We start from the raw sequence: 27063 nt of genomic DNA, 5'->3' as shown, positions 1-27063 counted from the left end.
GGAGTTGTTTTCTTATTGAAAGCATGCTTTACAGTGTTCACTAAGGGATCTATCTTTTTAAACCTACTTATCACATGCCTTTGCGGAAATACTATTGAATGAAGGTCATTGTGATGGTTAATCTTATGTGTCAACTTGGTTAGACTATGGTGCCCAGTTGTTTGGTCAAACACTAGTCTAGATGATGCTGTGATTGGTATTTTGTAGACGTGATTAACATTTACAATCAATGAACTTTAAAGGAGGAGATTACCCTCAATAATGTAGGTGGGCTTCAACAAGTTGAAGGCCTTCAGAGCGAAAAATGAGGTTTTCCAGAGTAGAAGGAATACCATTTCTTCCTCAACACCTTAACATAAAAATCATCCCTATGGATTCTGGACTCAAGACTACAACTTTAACTCTTGTGTAAGTTTCCAGCCTGCCCCCTGCCCTACAAATTTCAGACTTGCCAGCTTCCACAATTGAATGAGCCAATTCCTTAAAATAAATCTCTGTATCCATATATGTATCCAGAGAACTCTAACACAGTTGTGTTTCTAAGCAGTTCTTTTACAATATTTCTGAATGTTTTGCTAAATGAATATATCTATATTCTTACTTTTGTTATACTGAATAAGGGTAGGAGTTTATATACTAATTAATGGAAGTCTGTTTCTCTGTTGGTATGAAGAACAAGAGAGTATTGTCAAAGGAACCCAACAACAATGGCACCTCTTCTGGCAAGCATGGAAATCTTACACCAGAGGTTTCCAGTACGAAGTTCTATTTGAGTCCAGAGTGTACAGCCTACCTAAGCACTATAACCTATACATTTGCCTAAGCTAGTTCATATGAATTGACAAATCCTAACCAATTTCCAATAAAGAAACTGAGAAGTTTAATCAAAACATTTTCTTCCAAAAAAGATGGGCTATAGTTGGGGGCGGGGCAGGGAGGAGGGTTTTAAGAGTTAATGCAACTCAATATAAGAGGTTGGTTTGCCCAGTTTCCATTGCTTCATTCATCAGGAGAGTTTCAGCTGCGACTCTTGGAAGTCAGTTTTATTGCATGATGTAATGGAGAAAATAATGAAGATTACACATTTTCTTTATGCTTATGTTTTTTTAAACCACTGCCAGTTTGTGGATATTGAAGAAGTCAAAGCAAAGAAAGTATTATAGATTTAGTTTGTTTTAATTTATCCAGGTGGTTAGGTCCTGGAAATTTTTGAAGAAATATATTGAAGTGTTTTTAGAATTAAAAAGTCTTAAATCCCACTTGGTAGACCTCCAAAGGCCCCCAAAGGCTGCACACTTTCCCCTGATGTTACATAACAGAACTTTCTCTGTCCACTATAAACGTGGATGGTTTTGTATTCAGATTCAAACTTGACACATGTGGATTGAGAAGGTGTTGCCTGACACTGTTCTGTTTTCAATGCTGAACTTCTCTGAGCTCAAAAGGAATAACAGATTTGAAAGAGTTACACTTATTAGTGAAAAAATAAGTCCTGATTTTGGAAGCTAGTCATAGATTTGGGTGATTGTTGAGTCGTGGTCTCTGTGACTTTGTGATACAACCACAGGATGTATGGGATTATAGAGGCCCTGCCCTATTTAGGTGGCTCATTTTCCAAAGAAACAGCCTGTGCTAAAAGCAAACTACATCTATTAACACACGATCTTAGTGAACATTTAGAGTTAACTGAGAAAAGAAAGAAACTGTGAAAGGAAAAATCCATATTAATGGGTAACTGTTTGTATCAGCTCTGCTCCCCTTTTCCAGCCTCCTAAAGAGGAGGGTCCTGACTTGAGACCAATTCTTTTGGGCTTGTGTGATTCTGAATTAGGAGGAAAGAGAGCTGGGGGGAAAGATCTAAAGCACGCAGCCAGGACTGGAGAAGAGTAGGGCGTTTTGAAAGACAGGCACACAAGCAGCAACCTTGTGTGAGAACAGTGGATGAGAAAGAAAAGAGAAGTGTTTAAGATCCCTTGTTTGTTATTTACCTGCTTCGCAGTGTCTAGGCTATAAGAATTTTTTGTATTTTGAAATTAGGTTTCAGGTACTTGCCTGTGTGTTTTGAGTAGAGTAGTGCTCTAAGTAAGACTGGGCCATGCGGGTCACAGATTTATAAACATCACACAAAATACTAATCTTGAGCTTTAGAAATTTCTGGACAAATTCTGAGTAGTGTTTGTCACTGCCTAGCTATTTTTGTTTGTTTTTTTGTTTTTTTGCGGTACACGGTCCTCTCACTGTTGTGGCCTCTCCCATTGCGGAGCACAGGCTCCGGATGCGCAGGCTCAGCGGCCATGGCTCACGGGCCCAGCTGCTCCGCAGCATGTGGGATCTTCTCGGACCGGGGCACGAACCCGCGTCCCCTGCATCGACAGGCGGACCCTCAACCACTGCGCCACCAGGGAAGCCCTGCCTAGCTATTTTATGAAATTGTAGAGAGAAAAGCCTTCATCAGTAAAATAACCTCAATCAGATTGTTATGAGATTAGAATGAAAACACCTTCATATCTCCTAGAATAGACTAGGGTGTGAATATAAGTATCCTCCTTAAATTGACCAGTGAGTAGCTCTGGGTAGAACAGTATACTCTTTTTTTTTTTTTTAAATACAAATAAAGTTTATTGTACTGGTTTGGGAATTGCATATTTTTTACTGCTAAAAGCATTAACGTTTTGAATTGCAAATAGGCTATACTCACCATCAGTAACACAAATTTTAAATATTCATAGAACTGAGCTGAAAACATGCTCCCAGGCATAGCAGGCAGTGAAATATCTGGTCAACGTATAACTTGAACAATCATTTCTTGAGTAATTTACAATATGTTTTGGCTAGAAACAGTGAAAGCTGGCTCTCTTTTAATTAAAAAAAAGTAGAAATATCTTGTCTTTTTCTGGCCTGTTTAATGTATTAAAGTGCTTTCACAAAACTAATACCGTGGCGCCAGTTCAATACAAAAGGTTGGAAAGATGTTCCTCTTTTTTTTCATTAAGTTAACGTACCTTTTCCACATTTGCATTTGTTCAAAGATTAAGCTTTGTCTCTGGAAGTCCTTGACTAGAAGTGGCTGGGAAATAGAAAGCTTGGACTCTGAAGGTTTCATTCAGCCAACATCCCTGCAGCCCCTCCTTTGTGCAAGACACTGTACTCAGTGCCAAGCTGGGACACAAGGGTCAACAGGAGGCAGTCCCTGCTCTGAGGGAGCTACCAGCCCGGCCAGGGAGGGGCCCAACTAAGACTTCGAAACAAACTGAAAGATCACAAGGCAGCTGCACAGCTGACGTGCCCGTAACTATCACAGCAAGGAAGCGCATCAGTCCACAAAGGCAAAGTCCGCCTTCCGTCTGATCTGTGTAGACCCCCACGCCCCCCAACCCGCCCCCGAAGCCCCAGGTCTAGAGAACTGGACCTCTACAGAGCAGGGTCTAGTATCCGTCCTCCCGGCCGGAGGGTGTCAGGGCGCAGGGCGACAAGGAGAAACGAGAGGGGGAAGCAGAGGCCTAGGCAGCAGAGGGGAAGTGGCCCACGCGACCCCCGAAGACGCTGCAGCAGGTAGGGCGGGCTGGCGAGGGTCCGCTCGGCTCTCAGCGCCGTTCCTTCCCGAGGAGGGAAGCCCGCGGTGCTGCGGCCCTCGCCGTCTGACCTGAAGCTCCGCTGGCGCGTCGCAAGACTGAAGGCGCTTCGAGGCTCGCACAGCGAGGCCGGAGCCTTGGGGGCGGGACGTCGACGAAGCCCTGCCTCTGGCTCCTCCCCCCGAGGAGCGCGAGCCGGTCCCGCGCGGCGCCATCCCTTTCCCGGGTCATCGCCCCTCCCCTCTTCCGGGCCGCGAGCCCCCCGCGCGCCGCTTCAGAGCCGCGTTTGCTCGCTCACTCGCGCGCGCCCACCAGCCCGCCCTCTCAGCGCGCGCTCGGCCGCCCGACGACGCGGGAGCCGCACGCGCCAGACTAGGCTCGCCGCGCTCACTGCCGCCGAGCGCCGGCCCGCTGAGGCGGCGCCCTCGGTTCCCGGCCAGGAGGGAATCTGTGGCCCCAGAGCGGAGGCGGCGGCGGTGAGGATACTGGGCCGGGAGGAGGCGGACATGGCGGGGCTGAGGGCTTCGGGAGGAGGGTGGTCCGGGCGCCTTTGCGGCCACGTCGAAGGCTCGCGGGCGGGCAGCGCGCGGGGGAACCAGGAGGAGTGCGGGGTCGAACCTGCTTGCATCGGCTCTGGCCCGGCGCGAAGGAAGGGCTGGGGACGGAGGGGGGCGGCCCGCGAGCGTTTCCGCGGGACCCTCAGCGGCATCGCGACGGAGGAGACGCCGCCTCGAGGCTCCTGCCACGTTTTCACCGCGCGTTACCTTCTGCTCGCGGTGGGCGACAGCCCTGCGCCTGCCCACGCCCCCTCCCCCTCCGCGTCTGTGGGTTTTCTGGAGCCGGGGATCCGGCTCGCTGTCTGGGTGGGCGGGGGGGAGTCGCGCCTGAGGGGAGCCCGGTCCTTGAACCCGGAGCTGCCGGAGGCTGGAGCCTTCCCGGGGGCTGCGGACCCTGCGAGGCTGTTCGCGGGAGGGAGGGAAGGGGGCTCGGGGCGCTGACCCCTTAACTCAGGAAAACCCGCGATTGCAGAAGTTGGACGCGCGTGCAGGCCGTTCTTCCAAGAGTGGGTGGGGACGTTTGGTGCCTACTCACCCGGCGCTCTTCAAACCCAAGCGCGAGTGCCGAGCAGCAGGCTTGGATGGCTTACAAAGCCCAACTCCCGGCCCCGTGGGAATCCTGTCGCTCGGGGTCCAGAGCCCGCTTTGTGTCGCCGCGGAGCCTGGTCGAGGGCTCGTCACCCCCCGCGGCCGGGACCTCCCCCCGCCACCCCCCCTTCCTCAACCTTGGGAACGTCTGTCGGGAGAAATACTTGTTTCTAGAAACGGCCGCGATGAAGCTCTTCGTTACAAGAGAGGGAAAAGTACAAAGTTATGAACTCCTGGAAGGCAGGACTGGATTTTCCTTTGGGTTCTCTCCCCGCCGCCGTGAGCAGAGGACCCTGTGGAACAAAGTAGAACTTGAGGGGCAGCCGCCTCGGTGACTACGTCCGAGGATGACGTCACCGTGCGATGTTTAAAATGGGAGCTTTTCGCTCCGAGTGTGGGTGGAGGAATTGCGGCGACTTACTCGGGGCGCCTAAGGGCTTCTTGGCCCTGCTGGCTTCTGGTTTCTCTCTCCCTGACCTCATAACTCTCCCCTCTAGGGCTGCCCTTTTGGTACTCCTAGAATACTGACCGGTGGAGGTGGGTTAAATTCTCAGCTCTTCCAGGCATCATTCCCTCAAACTGAAAAAAAAAAAAAAGTAATTCCATATGACTCATCTTGTGTTACAACCCAAAGCCACCACTAAGTGGTTCTTTTCCTTCCTTTCTTCCTTTTATTTTTTGATATGAAACAGAGAAGAAAAAATAAAAGGAAAACAAAACTCAGATATGTGGAACATAGTTGGCCAATTTAATGAATAAGGAGAATGAGCTAGTTAGGGATTGAGTACCTTTCTAGTTTTCTTTGGTGGGGTGGAGGCTAATGGAGTTCCATCAGCAAGTTTCATCCCAAACCATGTATTAAATTGCAGTGGGTTTTCTTTTCCATCATAAGGTGGTGGAGTATAAATATAGCTTTATAAGTGGAAATGGCTGACTTTTTTTCAGGAGGAGGCTGCACAGCAGTTGTGGAGGGCTGGGATTGTGTGCAGCTGGCCATAGAAGGTAGACTTGGCATTCTAGGGTTTCCAGGAGGAAGGTCTGGGTGTCTTCCCATCTAGCATCAGGGTGGCCATGGCTGCCAGCACACCTCTCAAATAACATATAGAATTTATTTCACACTGAGGTCCCTTGTTTGAATTTGCACAAGGAGGAAAGGAATCTTATGAAGACGGACTTTAAGAGCAACTTTGAGAAAAGAAAAAGGAAGCTAACAGAATCAGCTGTATTTTTTAAATGTGAAAGAACACAAACTATAGGCTGGGTTGGTCAGTTTTTCCACTAAACATAACAGGGGCTGTATGTCTTTAATAATTGGCTCTGAAAAGGTGATGTTGCTTAATAAACGCAGCATCTGAATAACTCCAAGTTACTTACAGCAGCCAAATGAATGAGCTCATCAAGCAAAGAAAGAATATACATCGAAACAATCCCAGTACAAGGTTTTTGCCTTTATGCATTAATCAGTGATAAATCAGATCTGTCATTTAAAAAGAGTCCTTCTTGAGGCAGTTCCAATATGCAGCTGAATCTTTGATTATTTCTTTTAGATTTTCTGTGAATGACCCTGAATTTCCACTCTCTTAAATATGTTTTGATAGAGTTGGGGTTTTTTGGTCATATTTTTTAGGTAAATATATCTCTGTTCTTGAAAGTGCTTACAGAAGCTCGATAATGGATTTTTTTCCTTTGTGTATAACAGCTTTATTGAAATATAATTCACATACTATACGATTCACACATTTAAAATGTACAGGTCTTCGGTTTTAGTACATTCACAGAGTTGTACAACCATCAGCACAGTCAATTTTAGGACATTTTCATCACCTCAAAAGGAAATCTTATACTCACTGACATCACTCCTTCCCCCCCATCCTCCTACCCCTAGGCCACTAATCTACTTTCTGTTTATATAGATTTGCTTATTCTGGACATTTCATATAATTGGTGTCATACAGTATTTGGTCTTTTGGCTTCTTTCCCTTCGCATAATGTATTCAAGTTTCATACATGTTGTAGCACATATCAGTATGTCATTTCTTTTTGTTGCCGAATAATATACCACACTTTATTTTTCCATTTATCAGTTGATCAACATTTAGTTTATTTCTACTTTTTAGTTATTATGAATAATGTTTCTGTGGACATTTGTGTACAAGTTTTTGTGTGAACATATGGTTTCATTTCTCTTGGGTATAGAGCTAGGAGTAGAATTGCTGGGTCATATGGTAGCTATATATATGACCTTTTTAGGAACTGCCAAAGTAGTGACTACAATACTGGATTTTAAAGTGGACTTTTTTATGTTTTAAAATACAAGTTATTTTATAGAACTTTAAACTTGAATTATTGTAGCTAAATATTGACACATTTAAGTAAAAACTATATAATGGTATCATTGTAATGCTTCTCTTTGAGTGATATCTCTGATTTTATTTTAGCTAACAGGAGCAATTTGGTGTGCTCTCTTTACTGAACTCCTTTACAAAGCTAGGTGATAAGACTCTTGAACAGTATTTTATAATAAGGTCTTTATGACATAAATTAGTGACTGTTCCCTACTCCAGATATGAACCAGTGAAACAAGATAAAATTAGAAGGAGGAAGGGGTGCTGCTGTAAAGGAGGGATATTTTGCAGAGCTTTATCTTCAAGTTTTGATGTTTTGGTTTTTTGAGAAAAACTATTTTATCTTTGCAGGGAAAGATGAAGAACGAAATTGCTGCCGTAGTCTTCTTTTTCACAAGGCTAGTTCGAAAACATGATAAGTTGAAAAAAGAAGCAGTCGAGAGGTTTGCTGAGAAATTGACTCTAATACTTCAAGAAAAATATAAAAATCACTGGTATCCGGAAAAACCATCAAAAGGACAGGCCTACAGGTAAAGGAATAGCTTGGACAGTTAGATTGGACTAAATGAAGAGGCTGATCAGCTCCTCAAATGAGTGCCAGGCCAGAGGAATGATGGGTGTGTCCAGTCCATGCCTTTCACAGTTTATCTGCAAAATACCCAACTCAGGAGTGTGTCAGTTTTATTTTTTCCTTATTCACTTTAAAATACAAGTATTCGTTGTTCGAGTCCCACTGCCTGGACTTGGGGGGCTAATAGTATAGGCTCATGGGAGTTAGTCTTGTGGTCATAGTGTGGTTCCTGAGTGTTTTTCTTTAAGTATCACAGGTAGTTGAGGGCTTTCCCAATTGTAGAGAACCCCTAAAACTATCACTTAAAAGGGGGCATGGTAAGGGTTGAGGGAAATGAGTTCCTTGTATTTAAAAGTAAATTACATGTTACGTGTTAGAAGTTTTTTGGCAAATGAGAACTAAGGTTATTAGACACCTAACATGTTCTTGACACAGGAATAATTTCATTTGTACTGTGCATAATTCGTTGTGGTAGAAGCCATTGTAACCATTTTATAGATGAAGGTAACTTACCTATGATTCACAACTGGTAAGTATTAGCTCTGGGATTTGAATTCAGGTCTCACTGACCCTAAATTCTTATGAGCTTTCTGTATACCACAGTCCTCCCACAGCCTTGTCTCTGAGAGTGAAGGCAATTCTCACTCCCAGCTATCTTTTGTACTGTGGTTTATAAGTTACATTTACAGTTTAAAGAAGAGCAGCCTCCTGTAAAACATGTCCTGGCATGCTCACTCTTTAGTATTTATGTGACTACTTGGGAACCTGAGTTGAGAATATTCTGCTAAACTCAGCTGTTCAAACCATGCCCCATTTGTGGATGTGACCAAAAAAATAAAAGTGGAACAGTTGTGACTATCATGAATACAGAAATTCTTTTATTTATGCATATTGCTGTCCCCAAAGATTCCTCCACAAATCAGCCCTTCACAGTAAAAAGAACTTCCTTTCAGTCGCTGAGCTCTTGAAACTGTAAGACTGTTCACGGAGTGTGCAAGGGAGGTGAAAATATGATTTGTTTAGTTCTCATTTGCTAAAAGCCAGGTGAGCATATGATCTGTTGAAAAGAAAAGATCAAAGTAATTGATATATTTTCCTCTTCATTTCTATCCAAAGAGGTTTCCTAGTATATTGGAAAATGTGGTGAGTGAAAGTAGAAATGTGGATGTTCTATATAAAGCACTCAAGTTACTGTTTTTTATCCTCTCACTTGATTCTCTTAATTTTTTCTGCACATCTTCATTTCTGATAGAGTGAACAGCTTTTGTGAATTAGAGCTGTTCAAGCTTTTTACACTGATGTAATTGACATTGGACTAAAGCTTTTGGAAGTGCCAAGCCACCGTACTATTACTGAAAAAGGAGACACTATCAAGTAAATGCTTAAAGGTCAGACAGTGTACAATTTTATTTCCATTAATTCTAAAAACTTGAGGAAAAAAGTTATCCATAGGATTAAATCGGCATATAATCAGAAGTATCATTATTGAGTCATTTTGAAGCCGTCTTTGAAGTAGAAAACTATTAGAGTTAATTGTGGGTCGTTTCTTTTATAAAAATGAATAGACTATAGGATTAACCAGAGTTAGTAGACTCTTCAATCCGTAAAGTTCTTTTTCTTCTAAAGTTTTTATAAATTAGTATGTTTCTCTGCAGGGAGGTGTGTTTCTCTTATACAAATAAGAGCAATTTGGTAACATTATCAAGATCTATAAAAATATTCACAGTCTTTGAAAAGTAGATCTCCTAAAATCTATTCTAGAAGCATAATCAGAATGCAGACAAATATGTATGAATATGGATATTTCTTACACTTTATAATTGCAAAAAAATTGGAAAGCGCTACACTGTCAACATTAAGTAAACAATGGACTATTTTTATGCAGCTTTTAAAATCTTGTTTTTGAAGAGTGGTTAATGGGTAAATCGTCGCAGTATCTAGAGTGAAAAAAATAGCATAAAAATATGTAAGGTATGCAAATTTTGTTGAAGCGAGTCTCTATTTAAGCATCTATATTTACATATATTTTTTTAAGCTTAGAGCCTACATCTCCCTCGTTGTAGATAAAAAAAACAAACACATACATCTAAGATCTACCTTACGCTTAATTGCTTTTGATCCTGGTGCACATGGGACTTTTGAATCAACCTACACAACATTAGAATCTGTAACATAGGACCATCTTATAGAAAGGAATAAAGAGTATCTTACATGGCTTAAAATATTTTTTTTACTCTGAATTTGCTAAATTGTTAACGGTGATGTTACGATAAGTACAGGCATAATAGGGTTGTTTAATAAAGTGAACTTTGGCATCTCGTCTGGATCTGAGCTCTGGATTCATTACTTTCTAGCTGTGTAATTTTGGGCAAGTTACTCAAACTCTCTCTGCCTCCTTTCTTTTTTACAGTGGAGAAAATAGTATCTAACTCACAGGATCATTGTGAAAATTTAAAAAGTTAACATAGGCATACCTTATTTTATTGTGCTTTGCTTTATTGCGCATCACAGACATTGCGTTTTTTATAAACTGAAGGTTTGTGCAGCTGCATTGAGCAAGGCTATCAGTGCCAGTTTTCCAACAGCCGTTGCTCATTTTGTGTCTCTGTCACATTTTGGTAATTCTTACAGTATTTCAAACTTTTTCATTATTATATTTGTTTTGGTGATCTGTGATCAGTGATCTTTGGTGTTACTGTTACAAAGACTTGCTGAAGGCTCAGATGGTTACCATTTTTTAGCAATAAAGTAGTTTTTAATTAAGCTATGTACATTGTTTTTTAGACATAATGCTATTGCACACTTAATAGACTACAGTGTACTGTAATACAACTTTTATATATACTGGGAAACCAAAAATTTGTGTGACTAGCTCTATTGAGATACTCGCTTTATTGCTGTGGTCTGGAACCAAACCTGCAATGTCTGAGGTATGCCTGTACATGCAGAGCGTTCAGAAGACTCTCTATTGCATGGTAAACCTTCAAAAAGAGTTATTATTATTATTATTATTTAGAAATACATATTAGCTGTTACCTAATGAGAACTTTTTTCACTGTTTTAAATGAAAGTTGAAATTAACTAATAATTAAACTTTAAAAAAATTTAAATAGTATATTCTGTTGATGTTACAGTATTGTATTTAGTGATATAATCAGTATTTGTCAATTAACTTATATTTTCCATATTTTTGGGGTCTGAAGAAGTAAAATGACTTAATCTAAATTCACCCAATAATACTAGTACTCAGGACTCGTACTAAAACCTGGGTTCTCGTGATTGATTTCTTAGTTGTAGGCAGTAAATACTTTCATTGTAGCTAACGTTTCTCTATGTAAGCAGAATACTTACTTTAACAGGTATTTTTGCATTCATACTGAGAACCGTCTTTGAGCATTCTGATAGGTAGCTGTGAATGGTATTTCTTAGGTTAGAAAAATTGGAACAGATGGGAATTCCCTGGCAGTCCAGTGGTTAGGACTCTGTGCTTTCACTGCTGTGGGCATGGGTTAGATTCCTGGTTGGGGAACTAAGATCCCTGCAAGCCATGTGGTGCGACCAAAAAAAAAAAAAAAGGAACAGTCTTTAGTGGTTTAGAATTTTTTTCTCTCTTTCAATAACTTAAAAAAAAAAAAAGGAAAACTCGAGTAACAGAGGTTAAGTGAAATAAGCCAATAACACTTTTGGATTTTTTTTCTAATTAATTTATTTGGCTGCATCGGGTCTTAGTTGTGGCATGCAGGATCTTCATTGTGGCATGCAGGATCTTCTGTTGCGGTGCGCGGGCTTCTCTCTCATCACGGCATGCGGGCTCCAGAGTGCACCGGCTCAGTAGTTGCGGTGTGAGGTCTTAGTTCCCCGACCAGGGACCAAACCCGCGTCCCCTGCATTGGAAGACGGATTCTTAACCACTGAACTGCCAGGGAAGTCCCTGGATTATATTTTAATCTTAAGTACATGGTATGAATGGTTCTGTGTCCTTGACTGATTCGGTATTTAGAGAACAATTATAGGTAAGGCATAGGATACCCTTCTTAAGCAAGGTAACAACAGATCAAAACTTGTCACAAGAATTTCCAAATATTATTTGAACCATTGGTCGAGGTCTTTTGTGAGTTGGAGATTTTGTTATATAGGAATTTGACCTATTAAAACTTTTACTTCAAAGCTCTAAGTAATTTCTTGCAACTTTCATACTCCTTGCTCATTTAATGTACGTGTGAGATTGAGTAGTTTCTGTGTGAAATGAAGTAGAGCCAGTTCTAGTGATTTCCCTGTGCTCACACAGACTCTTCTTTCCACCAGGCTGGGTAGTCTTGATGATGCTGCTGCCTCTTTGCCTTTAGTTCAGATTTATTATCTATTTAGGATAGATATTCCTGGGTTCTTTGCCAGGGTTCATTTTATTTTTTTAAATTCATGTTGGCAAAAACTAATAGATATAACAAAGTTTCTGATTTACATTTATTTAAAGCTATTAACATTACTCCACTTTGTTGTAGATGCATTCGTGTCAATAAGTTTCAGAGAGTTGATCCTGATGTCCTGAAAGCCTGTGAGAACAGCTGCATTTTGTACAGTGACCTGGGCTTGCCAAAGGAACTCACTCTATGGGTGGACCCATGTGAGGTGTGCTGTCGGTGAGTTCTTGAGTTTGGCAGCTTAACTGATTACCATGCTGGAACTGATTTTATGAAATTCTCTCAGGTACTGCCTACACATGTATTTTTATAGCCAGGAGCTGGTTGTTTGGCTTTCTCAGCTGTGAATTTTGTAAACTATTCTTCTTGGAACTCAAAAACTGATAGAGCAGGGTTTTTTTTTTAGAGCTTTACCAAGAACTCTATTGTAGAATTTAGACACCTAGACTCCCTATAGGTCAATTATATCTTCTTTCATTGGTGGTGCCCTTGTCTTTCCCCTCTTCAAATTAGGAAAGACGCTAATCCCAAATAATACTGGATATTAACTTTTGGTTGATTTCTGTTTCTGTTTGTTTCTACTCTTGCCTCCCTCCCCCTTTTTGGTTTTTAAGTGGCTGAGTGATATTTTCATGGTTTTATTTTCATAATGGAAATTATTTCTTGTCTCCTAATGAGCAGAATTGTAAAAGGTGAGTGTTAGGTATGAAATCTAATTGAACTTCATTCTAAAAATACTCATTGTGGGCTTCCCTGGTGGTGCAGTGGTTAAGAATCGGCCTGCCAAGGCAGGGGACACAGGTTTGAACCCTGGTCCAGGAAGATCCCACACGCTGTGGAGCAACTAAGCCCATGCGCCACAACTACTGAGCCTGTGCTCTAGAGCCTGCGAGCCACAACTACTGAGCCCAAGTGCTGCAACTACTGAAGCCCACGTGCCTAGAGCCCGTGCTCTGCAACAAGAGAAGCCACTGCAATGAGAAGCCCGTGGACTGCAACGAAGAGTAGCCCCCGCTCCCCGCAACTACAGAAAGCCCGCGTGCAGCAACAAAGACACAACACAGCCATAGATAAATAAATAAATAAAATAAAAATATACTCATTTTGGACCAGGCATTCTTAGTTGTAAGATTTTTAAAAAATGAAAGTGACATTCTTCTTTCAGGTAGTTCAGAGTGTAATAAGGGAGAAGAAAGAATAAGCAGATTACAACAGAGTGTGATTTGTGCTATAATAGAATTATGTACAAAATGCAGTAGTTGGTGGCACAAAGGAGAAAGTCACTGCCTCAGGAAAGACTATAGTCAGCCCTTGGTATTGGTGAGGGATTAGTTCCAGAACATGCCCCCGCCCCGGCCACATGCACACACACACACACACACAGAGGCAATATCCTCGGATGCTCAAGTCCCTTATATAAAATAGTGTAGTATTTGCATATAACCTATGCATAACCTCCCATATACTTTAAATCATCTCTAGATTTCTTATAGTACCTAATGCAATGTAAATGCTGTGTAAATAGTTGTAAGTATAATGTGAATGCTATGTAAATAGTTGCTTGAATTGAAAAAAAATCAAGTTTTGCTTTTAGGAACTTTCTGGATTGTTTTTCCCCAAATGTTTTTGGTCTGTGGTTGGTTGAATGCATGGATGCAGAACCCATGGATATGGAGGGCTGACTGTAGAGTAGGTGATACTTGAGCTGAGTGGGGAAGGATGAGTTGCAGTTGGCTAGATGACAAGGTTGGAAGGACATTTCCAGGCAGGAGGAACAGGATAAATAGATGCATGGAACCCCTGTGAGTAATTTCCTACAGCTGTTCCTTTAGGGTTTTCTCTTTGGTTTAGAGGTACAGTTCACCCATTGATTATAGTAGAGGTGCTTTTTGATGCAACCCTAATATGTTCCAAAGGTGGTCATAGCCTTTGACATGATCTGCAGCAGTGAAAGTGGTGGTGAAGACATGTTGGAAAAATACATGGTAATCCTGCAACAATTTTCTGGACCACCCTGGAGCTGCTTGATATAAGCTGGTGGCTTATATAAGCTTATTGCTTTGGGAAACCAGGTGTAGGTAGTAGATTCTCCAATACTTATTTCTCAGAAAAAGGAAGAGCAAGATATCTCAATTTTTGGTCTAAGAAGGTCAAACATTTTTAGAGTCTGGGACTAATTAAGCACTTACCATAGGCCAGGATCAGACTTTGTTTTATAGACTTGGACCACTGAATGAATCCCTGCAGAAGACCTCAGTGTACAAGAAATAGCTATCACAAAGTTACTATATTGAAATGTTTACTTTTTATGAGGCCCACACTTTGATCATGATTTACTCTTACTTAACACACAGTTCTTTTAAGTTAGTTGTATAGTTTTCCAGCCCATAAAAAATTATGTGGCATTTGAAAGGGGATTGTTCCTAGTACAGTTGGCCTTCTGTATCTGAGGTTTCCACATCCATGAATTCAACCAACTTTAGTTCAAAAATATTTGAGGGGGGGGGAAAGAAGTTCCAAAAAGCAAAACTTGAATTTGCCATGCTATGCAACTATTTATATAACATTTACATTGTATTAGATATGATAAGTAATCTAGAGATGATTTAAAGTGTATGGGAGAGTGTGCATAGGTTGTATGCAAAGTACCATGCCATTTTATTTAAGGTACTTGGGCATCCACAGATTTTGGCATTGGAGGGAGGCAGGGATGGTCCTGGAACCAATCCCCCAGGATACTGTTGTCATAAAGCTACAAAAAAAAGTAATAGTCTGACATAGAGGCAGGAACAAAAAAGCAAAAGAGTTGACCCAAATGTATTATCACAACATCAAATAATGAATACTTAATACAACGATCTTAAGTCATTAGGGAAAAGTTTCCATATCCAAGGATGTTTAAGAAGTTGGCTAATTATATAAACATTTTGGACATATTTATTTGAAATGCTTAAACTACATCTTGGCACCTGAAGATAAAAGCTTTAGTTACATGGACATTCTACTTAAGTGGATACTTCATTACTTGATGATGCCAGATAATAAAAAATTACTGTGCTTTAATCTTGTTAATATAAGAAAATCTTTGCATTCAGTAGCCTTCTAATTATTTTATATATGATCAGAATTTTGCCCCAAAGTGGCTATGATGTGAGGTTTTTCACAGTTAATAGAAATTATTGATATTTTCAGAATATGAGTGCTCATTCAGTAATGATAGAAATCCCAGAAAGAAAGACCTGTTAGTGATTGGGTAGAGGTGATTGCTATAAATTAATAGAGGAGACTGAGATATTAGTGCTTTTAGACCAAAACTGGAACTATTCTGAAAATTAAAGCTGATATAGCAGTTATATAATTGAATAAATATCTGAGTCATTAAAAATAATAACTCATTGGTATACTAAAGGCTAAGGTTATGAAAAAAATTGAAATGCACTCAAAGAGAACATTCTTCATAGTTATTCCATAAGGATAAATATTGGAAGAGTGCAAAATGTTATATAGTTAGAAATATTTCACTAAGTGAAATATTTTAGAAGATACTGAATAGACAACAGATCCTATAAGGAGAAGGCCTGCAAATAGCTGGCAGCTTTATTATCTACTCAATATTCTACACTTCTTTTTTTGTTTGTAATTTCTGTAATCCTTTCTTTTCCTGATAAAGAGCAATAGATACTATTGATTTGTTTCAAATTAACTCAGTAGACCTGAATGTTTTAGCAGTGTGTCATTGAAATTTGGAAAATTTAAAAGTTGTCCATTACGAATTCTGAGGAATTAACTGCACATTCTAATGTACAGTAATATAGTAAGTAGCTTCACTTACCCTGAAGAGAGCCCTCATACCAAAATACTACCACGGGAAAAATGCAGAACCTAACTGAGCTTGAGTGTCGAAGAAACCTGAGTTAATAAAGCTGATCCTTCAATCATTAGATGTCTGCCCTTGGATTAGGTTTCTGTTTCTACAGAGGCAGGGATTTTTCTCAAATTTCTTGCCTTTCTGTTTTGCTTGAATTTTGACTCCATTAATGGGCAATACTGAAGGTAGGCCTAAGCCCATTGTTAATACTGCTGGTATTAATATATGAATTAACCTTTGATTTTATTGAAATTTGTTGTGTCTTTAAACCTGGAGAGGACCAAGGGGTAGATTTCCACTGCTACAACCCAAGGCTAAGTAATCTTGAAATTATACTTCATGAATTCTGTGTTGTGAAGAACCCTTCCCACTGTTCAGGCATCTTCTAAGAAGAATCACCAGCTGAAGACTAACCACTAGCCAGGCATCTTCAGCTTCCTCATTCTGCAGATAGGAAACTAAGGCCAGGAGAGATTAAATAACTTGCACCTGGTAACAGAGCTAGTTAATGACAGAACAGAACCAGAAACATGTCTAGTGCTCTTTCCACCATCCTGCAGCAACTCCTTTTATGAGAGAGACTGAAAAAGAATAGAAAAGGAAATTATGTACCATATTTAGATTGCATTTATGGCCTCATCCAGCCTATGAGAACGGAAGATAGCACAGTTGAAAGAAGCAGAACTCACCTGTGAGACTACTTGATTGCCATTTAAACTTTCAAAGGCTTTGTTGCAGTTAGGCCTTTTACTTAATTGTAGATATAATCCTGATTCAGAAATAATTTGAGATAAGAATTATCATGAATGAAATTAATTGACATCATAGTCAATTAACCCTATTTTCTGTTCATGTTGTTATATTTTTTAAGCTTAGAATCACTTTGTTTAACTTTAATTACATGCTATGTAAGACTGCTTAACAATTCATTTCCTTTGTCCTAACTTCGTAGAAATTGTTTCATATTGTTTATGTTGTGCAATCTATTTGAATGGATTTGTGGGTTTCTCCTCTGTCCTCTCAATGAAAACTCCTAGTTTTACTGTGTGTTGTGCTATTTTCCCTCATTGCAGAATTTATTTTCCTTTTTTCTAGTACCCAACAGCCGAAGTTACATGTTCTGACAATTATTTTTCTTAGATCAAAGCTTTAAAAATGTTTTGGAAGGATAAAAACGTTTGCTTAATTTTAAAAAAATAAGATGAGGGGTAAGCATTTATCATAGGAATCTCTATGAAATCAGCAGAAAAATTCAAGCAAAATCCTTTTATTTTCCTCAACAGTAGTACTTCAACAGTTGCCTCAGTTCTCGTTTTTGTCAGTGTGGATATAGGAAACAGAGGCCTCTTTTTTATTTAATCGTGGTAAAAGTAAATCCCATAGGAAATGTCTGGTTGATTTTTGACTTGAATTACTAGGATCTGTTATAAGGGTCAGTTAAAAATTTGTTAGAAAGTTCTGTATGGCCAGTTTCAGTGGTACGTACAAAAATGTAATCAAAACAATGAGTTTCTCTGATACTGTAGACAACTTATTTTTGTCAGGAGACAGTAGAAAAGAAAATTGGAAAAGAGAATGAGGTCACTTTTTATTTGTACTTTAATAGACCAGGAGTAGAAAATTGTGGCCTGCCTGTTGGCATGGAGCTGGGTTAGGATACTATAGATGTAGAATCAAGTTCTGGGAGGGTTCCTTCTTTGCCTGGAACTGATGGCATGTCCAGACCTGATCAGTTGTTTTTGTGGACATTCCTTGCTTTGTTGATGTGACTTCAAGGTGTGTAAGTTTTTTGGTTTTTTTATTCTTAGGTATGGAGAGAAAAACAACGCATTCATTGTTGCCAGCTTTGAAAATGAGGATGAGAACAAGGATGAGATTTCCAAGAAAGTGACCAGGGCCCTTGATAAGGTTACCTCTGATTATCATTCAGGGTCCTCTTCTTCAGATGAAGAAACAAGTAAGGAAGTAGAAGTGAAACCCAATTCAGTGGCTGCGACCCCTAGCCCCGTGTACCAGGTAACTATGAAGTGGCTCCATATTGAAGGTCATGAGCAAGGCTTGCAAGGGCATTCTAGGTAGTCCTGCTTATGTTGTCCAAAGTTTCTGAGTTGAAATTCTGGATCACAGTTCTTGCCTTCCCACGCTAAGGGGAAGCTGCTACCTCAGATGAAATAGGCATCCTGAGTCATATTATCAAAGGTCTGCTTTACTAAATAAGTGGGATGAATACATTGTAAAAACAATAGAAAAAATAATGGTGATAAAACATTCCTGATGTTTTAAAAATCCTTATTGCATTCAAAAATAGCTACTCATTTTTTTGTAGCCTTTAACACTTCCAATTTGTACCTAACTTTCATGTTCTTTCCCTTTCTATGATTAAAGAGAAACCTCACTAAATTATTCTTTTTCACTCAAGCCAAAACAATATCTTTCTTTGCTTTAACATTTAAAGAGTCATATAGCTACTAATACTAAAATTTAAAGAAGTCCTTTGAGTTGAGCCTTATTCTGTACGTGTAGTTTTTCTAATTTTGAGTATATTTTAAAATATACCTATTTTTATTAATTTGGACTTAATTAGACATAATTAAACACACCAGGTTTCTGGTAGGGTTTGATTTGGGCTAAAATGAGAATTTAGACCTTAATGAGTAAGAAATCAGAGTACCATGAGTATGAGAAACTGAACCTTTAAATCCAGGATACATTTATATAATGAACATCCTTTCAGTATAACTTAATTTTTGAGTTCTTAATTAATTATTTATTTATTTATTTTGCGGTATGCAGGCCTCTCACTGTTGTGGCCTCTCCCGTTGCGGAGCACAGGCTCCGGACGCGCAGGCTCAGCAGCCATGGCTCACGGGCCCAGCCGCTCCGCGGCATGTGGGATCTTCCCGGACCAGGGCAGAAACCCACATCCCCTGCATCAGCAGGTGGACTCTCAACCACTGCGCCACCAGGGAAGCCCTATTTTTTTTTTAATTGTTGAATTATCCTTCTTAGGCTTGAGAGGAAGCTTAGTTCTGAAGATTGTCACATTCTTAGGGGTATATGTATATGTGTATATTATAACATATGCACCTGCTTTAAAAAAAAATACAAACCAAAACAAAAAGTTGAAACGGTATGAAAAAGTATAGGGGCTTCCCTGGTAGTGCAGTGGTTAAGAATCCACCTGCCAATGCTGGGGACACTGGGTCGAGCCCTGGTCTGGGAAGATCCCACATGCCGCTGAGCAACTAAGCCCGTGTGCCACAACTACTGAGCCTGCACTCTAGAGCCCGCAAGCCACAACTACTGAGCCCACGTGCCACAACTACTGAAGCCTGCACACCTAGAGCCCGTGCTCCACAACAAGAGAAGCCACTGCAATGACAAGCCCGCGCACCACAATGAAGAGTAGCCCCCACTCACCGCAACTAGAGAAAGCCCACACACAGCAACAAAGACCCAACAGAGCCATAAATAAATAAATTTATTTAAAAAAAAAAAAAGAGTATAATAGTGACACGTCCTCCTCTTCCCACAATGACCAGTCTTGTGCCCTTGCATGGAGGTTTTCATTACCAGTTATTTTTATATTCTTCCCAAGAGATTCCCTATATAGATAAGTAAACATAATATTTGTAATTCAGGGATCATTTTTAAGACCATGGCCATAAATATTTTGGACATTTTTTTCCTCTGTATGATGTATTATGTACTACAGATTACAGCTGTTAAATTGCCTGGAATTCATTCAGGTGTGTGCTAATTTTACCTCAAGAATTTTATTTGTTACACAGCAAAGCAAGAATGTAAATTCCAAATTGAAGTGATTGCTGCTAATTTTTTCAAGTAAATTGACCTTTAATTTTTAGATTTTCTTCTAAAATTAAATTGTATTTGTTTTCCCCTATGTTGAAAGACTATTAGGATAAAATTATAACAGAAAGGCATAGAAATTGAACTGTCCTTTATGTGCTTTTCTCCTTGACATTATATTCACTTACAAAACATTTCATGACTGAGAAGCATAGCTCTTAAAATCATTGTGTAGAAAGCTGGTGCAGATGGTCCACTTTAATCTTTTTTACCTATACATTTTCCATCTTGAACCTGGCATTACCAAGAGCCTTAAAAAAGAGGTTATCAAAGTATGGGCAAAGTAATTCTGAGCTTTGTTCTCTGAGGGGGGTCTGTGTTTTCTGAAAGGAACCTCCAGAGATAATTCTACTAATTAAGAATGAAAATTATGTTATTTCTCCCCAAATTGATCTATAGTTTCAACTTGCTATCAATCAAAATCCCAAAAGCCTTTTTCTAGATAAAATTTAAAGAAAGGAGAATCAACTCAGAGATCTCACACTAATATTAAGTCATTATGTTTATCAAGATAGTGTGATAATGATTTAAAGATATATAAATATATTATTGGAACAGATAGAGAGTCCAGAAGTAGACCCATGTATGTACAATTTCGTTTTTGTTTTTTTTAAATAAAAGTGCCAAAGCAATTCAGTAGGGTAAGTATACAAGAACTAGTACTGGAACAATTGGATAATCTATATATTAAAAAAAAAAAAAAGTGAACCTAACTGCTACCTGATACCATACATTAGAAAACTAATTTGAGGGACTTCCCTGATGGCACAGTGGTTAAGAATCCACCTGCCATTGCAGGGGACACGGGTTCGATCCCTGGTCTGGGAAGATCTCACGTGCCGCGGAGCCACTAAGTCCATGCGCCACAACTACTGAAGCCCTTGTGCCTAGAGCCCGAGCTCTGCAACAAGAGAACCCACCTCAATGAGAAGCCCGCGCACTGCAACAAAGAGTAGCCCCTGCTCGCTGCAACTAGAGAAAGCCCACGCGCAGCAACAAAGACCCAGTGCAGCCAAATAATAAATAAAAATAAATAAATAAATAAAAAGAAACCATTAAGAAAACGAATGGGCAAAAGCATAGACTGGGACAAAATATTCTTAATACATATATTTGTCAAAGGACTTGTTTCCAGAATATACTTTAAAAATCACTCCTATAAATCAATAATAAAAGTCATGATCCAATTAAAAACAGTGGGCAAAAGATGAGAATAAACACTGTACAAAAGAAGTTATATAAATGGCCAGTAAGCAAATGAAAAAGGTGCTCAACCTTATTTGTCATCAGGAAAATTCAAATTGAGACTGCAGTGAAACACTACTTCCAGAATGGCTAAAATTAAAACGTCTGACAATACCAAATGTTGGCAAGGATGTGAAGCAGCTGGATTCATAAACTGTTGATGGGAGTGTAAAATGGTATAACCACTTTGGAAAACTGGCATTTACAAAGTTAAATATGCATCTGCCCTATAACCCAACAGTTCCACTCCTAAGTATTTAACAAGAGAAATGAAAAAAACAAATATCTACAAAGCCTCATATTAGAATGTTTATAACAGCTTTTTTCATAATCATTTAATTAAAAAAAGGAAAACAACCTAAATACCCATTAACAAGTGAATGGGAGGAAATTGTGTATTCATTCATACAGTAGGATAATAGCATTAAAACAGAAAGAACTAATAATAGACACAATACGGAAGGACCTAAAAAATATCTGATTGAGCAAAAGAATTTTGCTGGGGATTTCTTGGTGGTCCAGTGATTAGGACTCCCCTCTTTCACTGCGGAGGGCATGGGTTTGATCCCTGATTGGGGAACTAAGATCCCACAAGCCAAGCGGTGTGGCCAAAAAAAATTTTTGCCAGGTACAGAAGAATACATGCCACATGATTCCATTTATATTAAGTTCACAAACAGGGAAAACTCAGTCTGGTGATAAAAATCAGAACAGTGGTTGTCTGTGGGATTGTGTCTTTCTGACAGTTTTAAAAGCTTATCAACACCCCAGTGTACAAAGAAATGAAAACATTCCACTTTGCTACTGGTTTGTAGTATAGGTCAATTAGTTTGGACTCTAAATTCTTTATTTCCCCATTATTGTAGATAATCAAGAATTAACTGTGCTAAGGTTATTCACTGCTGCATTGTTTCGTTTGCTTTTGTGCATTGTTTTTTTGATATTAAAAGACTGAAAGCAGCCTAAATGTACTACCAACAAGACACCAGTTAATTTAGTTATGGCATAGTCATTGCATTACTGTCTAACTGTAAAATGACAAAAAAAAGTCATTATGTACTGAGATGAATGTCTCTGAGATGTATTTATCAAGTGCAAAGAGCAGTATACAGAATTTTGTGAGTTTTTATAAATGTGTATATAGATGTATACCAAGTATATTCACAGAATATCTCTAAAGATGATCAAACAATTGATTAGTGTCAGCTGCCTCTGAGAGGGTAGCTGGTAATCACATGAAGAAGAGAGACTTTTTTCCACTGTAAACAATTTTGTACCTTTTGAATTTTCTATCATGAATGCAGTGCTGTTACACAGAATATAAATTTTTAAATGCCTATATTAGGAAGAGCAGATTAGAAATCAGAGAACTCTGAAACTCATAGTCACAGGGTGTGGCATTCTGAGCAGAGAGGTCTGAAACTGCTGATAACATTTTGAATGATGTGAACTTGATGTCCCACTTGACTTGTGGGATAACCTAAGACTGTTTTCCAAAATGCTGAACTGGCTACATTAGAATCACCTGCAGGGTCATCAAAATACTTGGCCTTTCTTCCTAAAGTTTTGTTAATATTGTTCAGTAGACCAGGGCTGGGGCATGAACATTCTGTATTTAAAAGCTTCTTAGGTGACTCTTTAGCCAGCTGTGGAAACCAGTGGTCTAAAACATGATGTGTCCTTACAAGCTTCTATTCATTCCGTGTTTTCATCTTCTTTGGTTGAAATAGCCAGAAAATATCCGGTTGCTTTAGACTGCTGTATTTGAGTTTATTCATTTTCACTCATTTAGTGAAAAAACGCTGATTGATCACCTATTATATTTGAGGTTTTTAACATATTTAGACTTGATTGTAGGAATGTGCCTTAGACCTACTCTTAGGGTTGTGGGTGGGTGATTTTGTTTTTCTTTAATGAGTAATCTGGAAGGTCACCTAGTTTTTATATAACACATGACTAATTTTTTCTTTTTATTAACTTACTGTTTTCTCTTCTTTACAGATTTCAGAGGTGATATTCCCACCTCTTCCAATGTGGCACCCTTTACCCAGAAAAAAACCAGGAATGTACCGAGGGAATGGTCATCAAAGTCACTACCCTCCTCCTGTTCCATTTGGTTATCCAAATCAGGGAAGGAAGAATAAACCATATCGCCCAATTCCAGTAACATGGGTACCTCCTCCTGGAATGCATTGTGACCGGAATCACTGGATTAATCCTCACATGTTAGCACCTCACTAGCTGCTTTGATTCTGTTGGTGTCATGTTGAGAGAAGGTAGAATAAGCCTGACTGCATATTAAAAGTTCATACTCAAAGTAGTAAAGTTAGATGGGCTAAACCATCAAACTTATTTTTATAGAGAAGTTATTGAGAATAATCTTTCTTAAAAAATATATATGCACTTTAGATATATTGATATAGTTTGAGAAACTTTATTAAAGTTAGTCAAGTGCCTGAGTTTTTAATATTGGACTTGAGTATTTATATATTGTGCATCAACTCTGTTGGATATGAGAACACTGTAGGAGTGGACGATCTGTTCTAGCACCTTTGAGCATTTACTTTATGGAGAGTATGTAAGTTATTTATACACAAGGAAATCTATTTTATGTCATTGTTTAGAAGAATTGCGTGAAATCATGTAGTTGCAAATAAAAAGTAGTTTGAGGCATGACAATGTGTGCTTCTGTTCTGTGCATAAAAAGGGAGAAAGGGCAAAGGGTATCTCACTTCCATATGTTTAATTAAATATTTAGCAAAGAATAAAACTAACAATATTAACTTTTCTTTAAAAAATTGACTTTTTATTAGCCATACCTTTCCCAAAGGCTATAGTATCAAAAGATTCATATAAAACGTCTAAAGTTTGTTAGTAGTAGATAATTGAAAATATAAATATAATGAAACATCTTTCAACCATTAGAGTCACTATACGTAGGATTTTCCTAACCAATTTGGCCTGTACAAATTTTGATATGACATCTGACTTATACGCCTAGTGCCATGGCATAAAGCAGAAATGTTCTTATAGCTACGCTAATCTCTGTGCCTTGTGCTTTTTTTCAACATGTTAAAGTCTTTATTAGAGGTCTAAAATAAAGCCAAATAGTACAGTACTTCAGATTCTTCAGTAGTCCATATTTATACCACTTGTAATGCCAGCAGTCTCATAAGTGTACTTGAACTACGAAAAGAGAAAAAAAGATATAAGAATTTAGGTTTTTTCCCGAAGGTAAATTTTTAAAAACTAAAAGATCATTATGTTTTCTCATTACCTACATCTTTAGATTTCTAGTCTTAACTTACTTGACTTACCAGAAAAATCACAACTTGCTAATAAATCATTGGATGTCCTTGGCTATTCCAGATATTTCTGTTGTGTTTGCTGATAAATTCTGTTGATGTACAGACTACCAGAAAAGTGCACAAATTGTAAGGATACATAGCTCTCAAAGGTTTGAAGTATGTGGAATTCAAAATGTCTGCAACTTCAACAGAAAACTTACTTTTAAACTTTAGAGGCCTGTGGTTTTAATGTTATTGTACTCTTTGATAAGCCATATGCAACTTTTAATATATTTCTAAACCATATCTACTTTTTTTTCCCCTGAGATTTATAGTGAATGCTTATTCAAACTTGAGCATATTTTCCTAGGGGTAACTGGCATCACAAGGGAGATTAGTTTTATTTAAGTTGGAAAAAAAAATTTTGTTACTGTTCCCTTATAGACCCTAGAGTTTGGGTGATAATGGAAGATTTCTAGGCAATTGTAAAAGTGGCAAGTTTCAAGTATTTTTATCATGGAGTTAGCAGATAGCATTTGTTCTGTTAGTTTGCACATGTCATAGTTATAAGGCTGTTGGGAAAATCAGAAGCATAATAGCTATATTGCTGAGGGAAATATTTTTGGTAGTACCTAGCCAGCTACACCTTTCTTTCCACATCAGATTACTATAAAAATCTCCTAAATCTCTTATTCATTAGTGTTGACAACTAAATGGCAGAGTGTCTCAGGAAAAATGCTAATTTTGAAGTTGACTGCATATTAGATATGTTACCTGTAGAAGATTCTGCCCTTTATTGACTATCCACGTCACCTTGTTCCAAAATTTATTTAAAGCAAAAGAAAGCTCTCATCAATATAGCTTTTCCAATCCATTCCTAATGAAATAAAACCATCTTTCTTTCAGAAGCTACATCTTAAACTCAGTCTAGTAAGTATGCAGTTCAAAGTGTGTCAAACTTTTTAACTAGTAATTAGGACTCTAGGAGTTGTAACATCTCTAAGTCTGTCTCCCTCAGACTGCAGGACTGCTCTAATGAAGACAAAATGTTGCTGTATAATTTCAGCTTGACAGTGTTACGAGGCTGTTTGAAGGAGTGGTTTGTGACTGAATGATAATTTGTTTTAATTCTCCATTTTATTTTATATTTGTAGCCATAGCTGCAAAGCTCTAAATTTAGAGGTTAAACTTGGACATGGAAATATCAAAAATAAGAGAAAAATATAAATTGGTAAGTTATATTACATCAATACCAAAGTGCTTATTTCTGGGTTTTTAGTGTAATATTTATCTCAGAGTATTTAACTTTCTGGTAAACTTCAATGACTTCAAACTAAGATGTTAAAGCATTTATATTGGCTTCTACTCAGCTACACTGTTAAAGTGATTTCTTATTTGATGATTTGGAAGAGGAAGAAAACTTTAAATCACTTATGTGCATTTACCTTGCTAGAGTAACCATTCTATCCATTTTACAGATATTAAACAGTAAGTTTAAAAAATTTGTATTACTATATGCCAACAACTTATTTAATCCTCATAATAACCCCCTGAGGTGGGTACCATTATTATCCCAGGTAAGATAAGGGCTCTCAGAGAAGCTAAAAATGCTAAAGATCACAGAGAGCTAAGTAATGAAGCCCTGACTTAAATCCAAGCTGGACTTTGTAAAGTCTACCATATATAGAGTCTACCAACTAAAGTCTATAAAGTCTACCAACTCTTAAAACTTGAGGAAAGGTTCAGTATCAAGCCAAGATTTGGAAAAAAAGGAACAGATGCAAAAATTATATTGAGTGCAAATATGAGACATCAGAGTATCTTGGTTAATAACTAATAAAACCTTGACGAAGTTCCTTTTCACAAACTATTAAGATATTTTGAAAAGGGGCTGACTAATAACTTGACAGCCATTTTATTCATTTGAACTCTAAATCAAATTGCAATATTTCTACAGCCCAACTGATTGAGGATTGAGATGACAAAGCAAACTACCAATGATTGGTCAAGGGAAAGAGAGTTAGTGGTATTAGTATGGCCCAAGTTTATCACAGGATTTCTTTTTTTCTTAGTATCAAACATTTGTTGATTTGACGTGGTATATGATGTTCTCATGTATTCTCTGGAGTTTGTATCCCAGTTGTGAAGCAGTAACACTGTAAGGCTCTACGGGAAACACAATATCCCTGCATTAAAGATGGTAAAGGTTTAATGGCTAACTTCTATACATAATTTTAGTGTCATGACTGTTAAGTGAACTTCACTAGCAATTAAAGCAGGTTTATCTTGATAATCATAAGATTAAAAATGCCCAATGTTGGTGAGAGTGTGTGGGGAAGCAGTCACACACATAGTGTTAGTACAGGCTTGAAAGAGTATAACCTTTTTGAAGGGCAGTTAAAAATGTAAATATGCATATCCTTTGACTAAGCAAATATACTTCTAGGAATGTATCTACAGAAATACTCGAAAACAAGGGGCTGTTACCTATGTAAAAGTGTTCATTTCAAAATGTTTGTAAACAGCAAAAATAAAAACCCAATAGATGAACAGTTAAATTTGAACATCTGTTCAAGAAAATACTGTGGAAAATACCATGTAGCCACACACACAAAAGTGCATCAATTTCTAATGACATGGGATAAAATGTTGAAAGTTGGGAAAATACTGCAAGTGGGGAAAGAAATGTTACATCTAGGATAGCGCCAATATTGTCTGGAAAAATAAACATCAAATTGT

At 38.6% G+C, this 27063-nt stretch overlaps 2 protein-coding genes across 3 annotated transcripts in view; one reads left to right on the top strand and one right to left on the bottom strand.

Moving 5' to 3' along the window:
• Positions 1-3916: 3916 nt before the first annotated feature.
• BTG3 (BTG anti-proliferation factor 3) lies at positions 3917-23716 on the top strand. 2 transcript variants are annotated; one of them, XM_033855980.2, is made up of 5 exons: positions 3917-4048; positions 7414-7592; positions 12136-12273; positions 17731-17938; positions 23039-23716. In XM_033855980.2, the coding sequence occupies exons 2-5, from the start codon at positions 7420-7422 to the stop codon at positions 23276-23278; spliced, it is 759 nt and encodes a 252-aa protein (XP_033711871.1). In that variant the 5' UTR covers positions 3917-4048; positions 7414-7419; the 3' UTR covers positions 23279-23716. The 2 variants fall into 2 exon arrangements, with proteins under 2 accessions (XP_033711871.1, XP_033711872.1); XM_033855981.2 differs by lacking the exon at positions 12136-12273.
• Positions 23621-27063, bottom strand: part of CXADR (CXADR cell adhesion molecule) — a 73938-nt gene continuing 70495 nt past the window's right edge. The window contains exon 8 of the mRNA XM_019922654.3: positions 23621-24223. Within this exon, the coding sequence (XP_019778213.1) occupies positions 24167-24223 (57 nt within the window). The 3' untranslated portion in view covers positions 23621-24166. The remainder of the gene's footprint in view (positions 24224-27063) is intronic.

This window comes from Tursiops truncatus, chromosome 4, assembly GCF_011762595.2.
Source record: "Tursiops truncatus isolate mTurTru1 chromosome 4, mTurTru1.mat.Y, whole genome shotgun sequence".
Lineage (NCBI taxonomy): Eukaryota > Metazoa > Chordata > Mammalia > Artiodactyla > Delphinidae > Tursiops > Tursiops truncatus.
The sequence above is the reverse complement of the archived record's forward strand: the minus strand, read 5'-3'. Positions and strand labels throughout refer to the sequence as shown.

What these genes read in the sequence shown, in the direction of transcription:
- BTG3 (XM_033855980.2), top strand. Translation starts at nt 7,420, where the DNA reads ATGAAGAACGAAATTGCTGCCGTAGTCTTCTTTTTCACAAGGCTAGTT. An exon ending in TCAAAAGGACAGGCCTACAG is followed by an intron (nt 7,593 to 12,135) that starts GTAAAGGAATAG and finishes ACTTTGTTGTAG; the next exon opens with ATGCATTCGTGTCAATAAGT. An exon ending in CCATGTGAGGTGTGCTGTCG is followed by an intron (nt 12,274 to 17,730) that starts GTGAGTTCTTGA and finishes TTTTATTCTTAG; the next exon opens with GTATGGAGAGAAAAACAACG.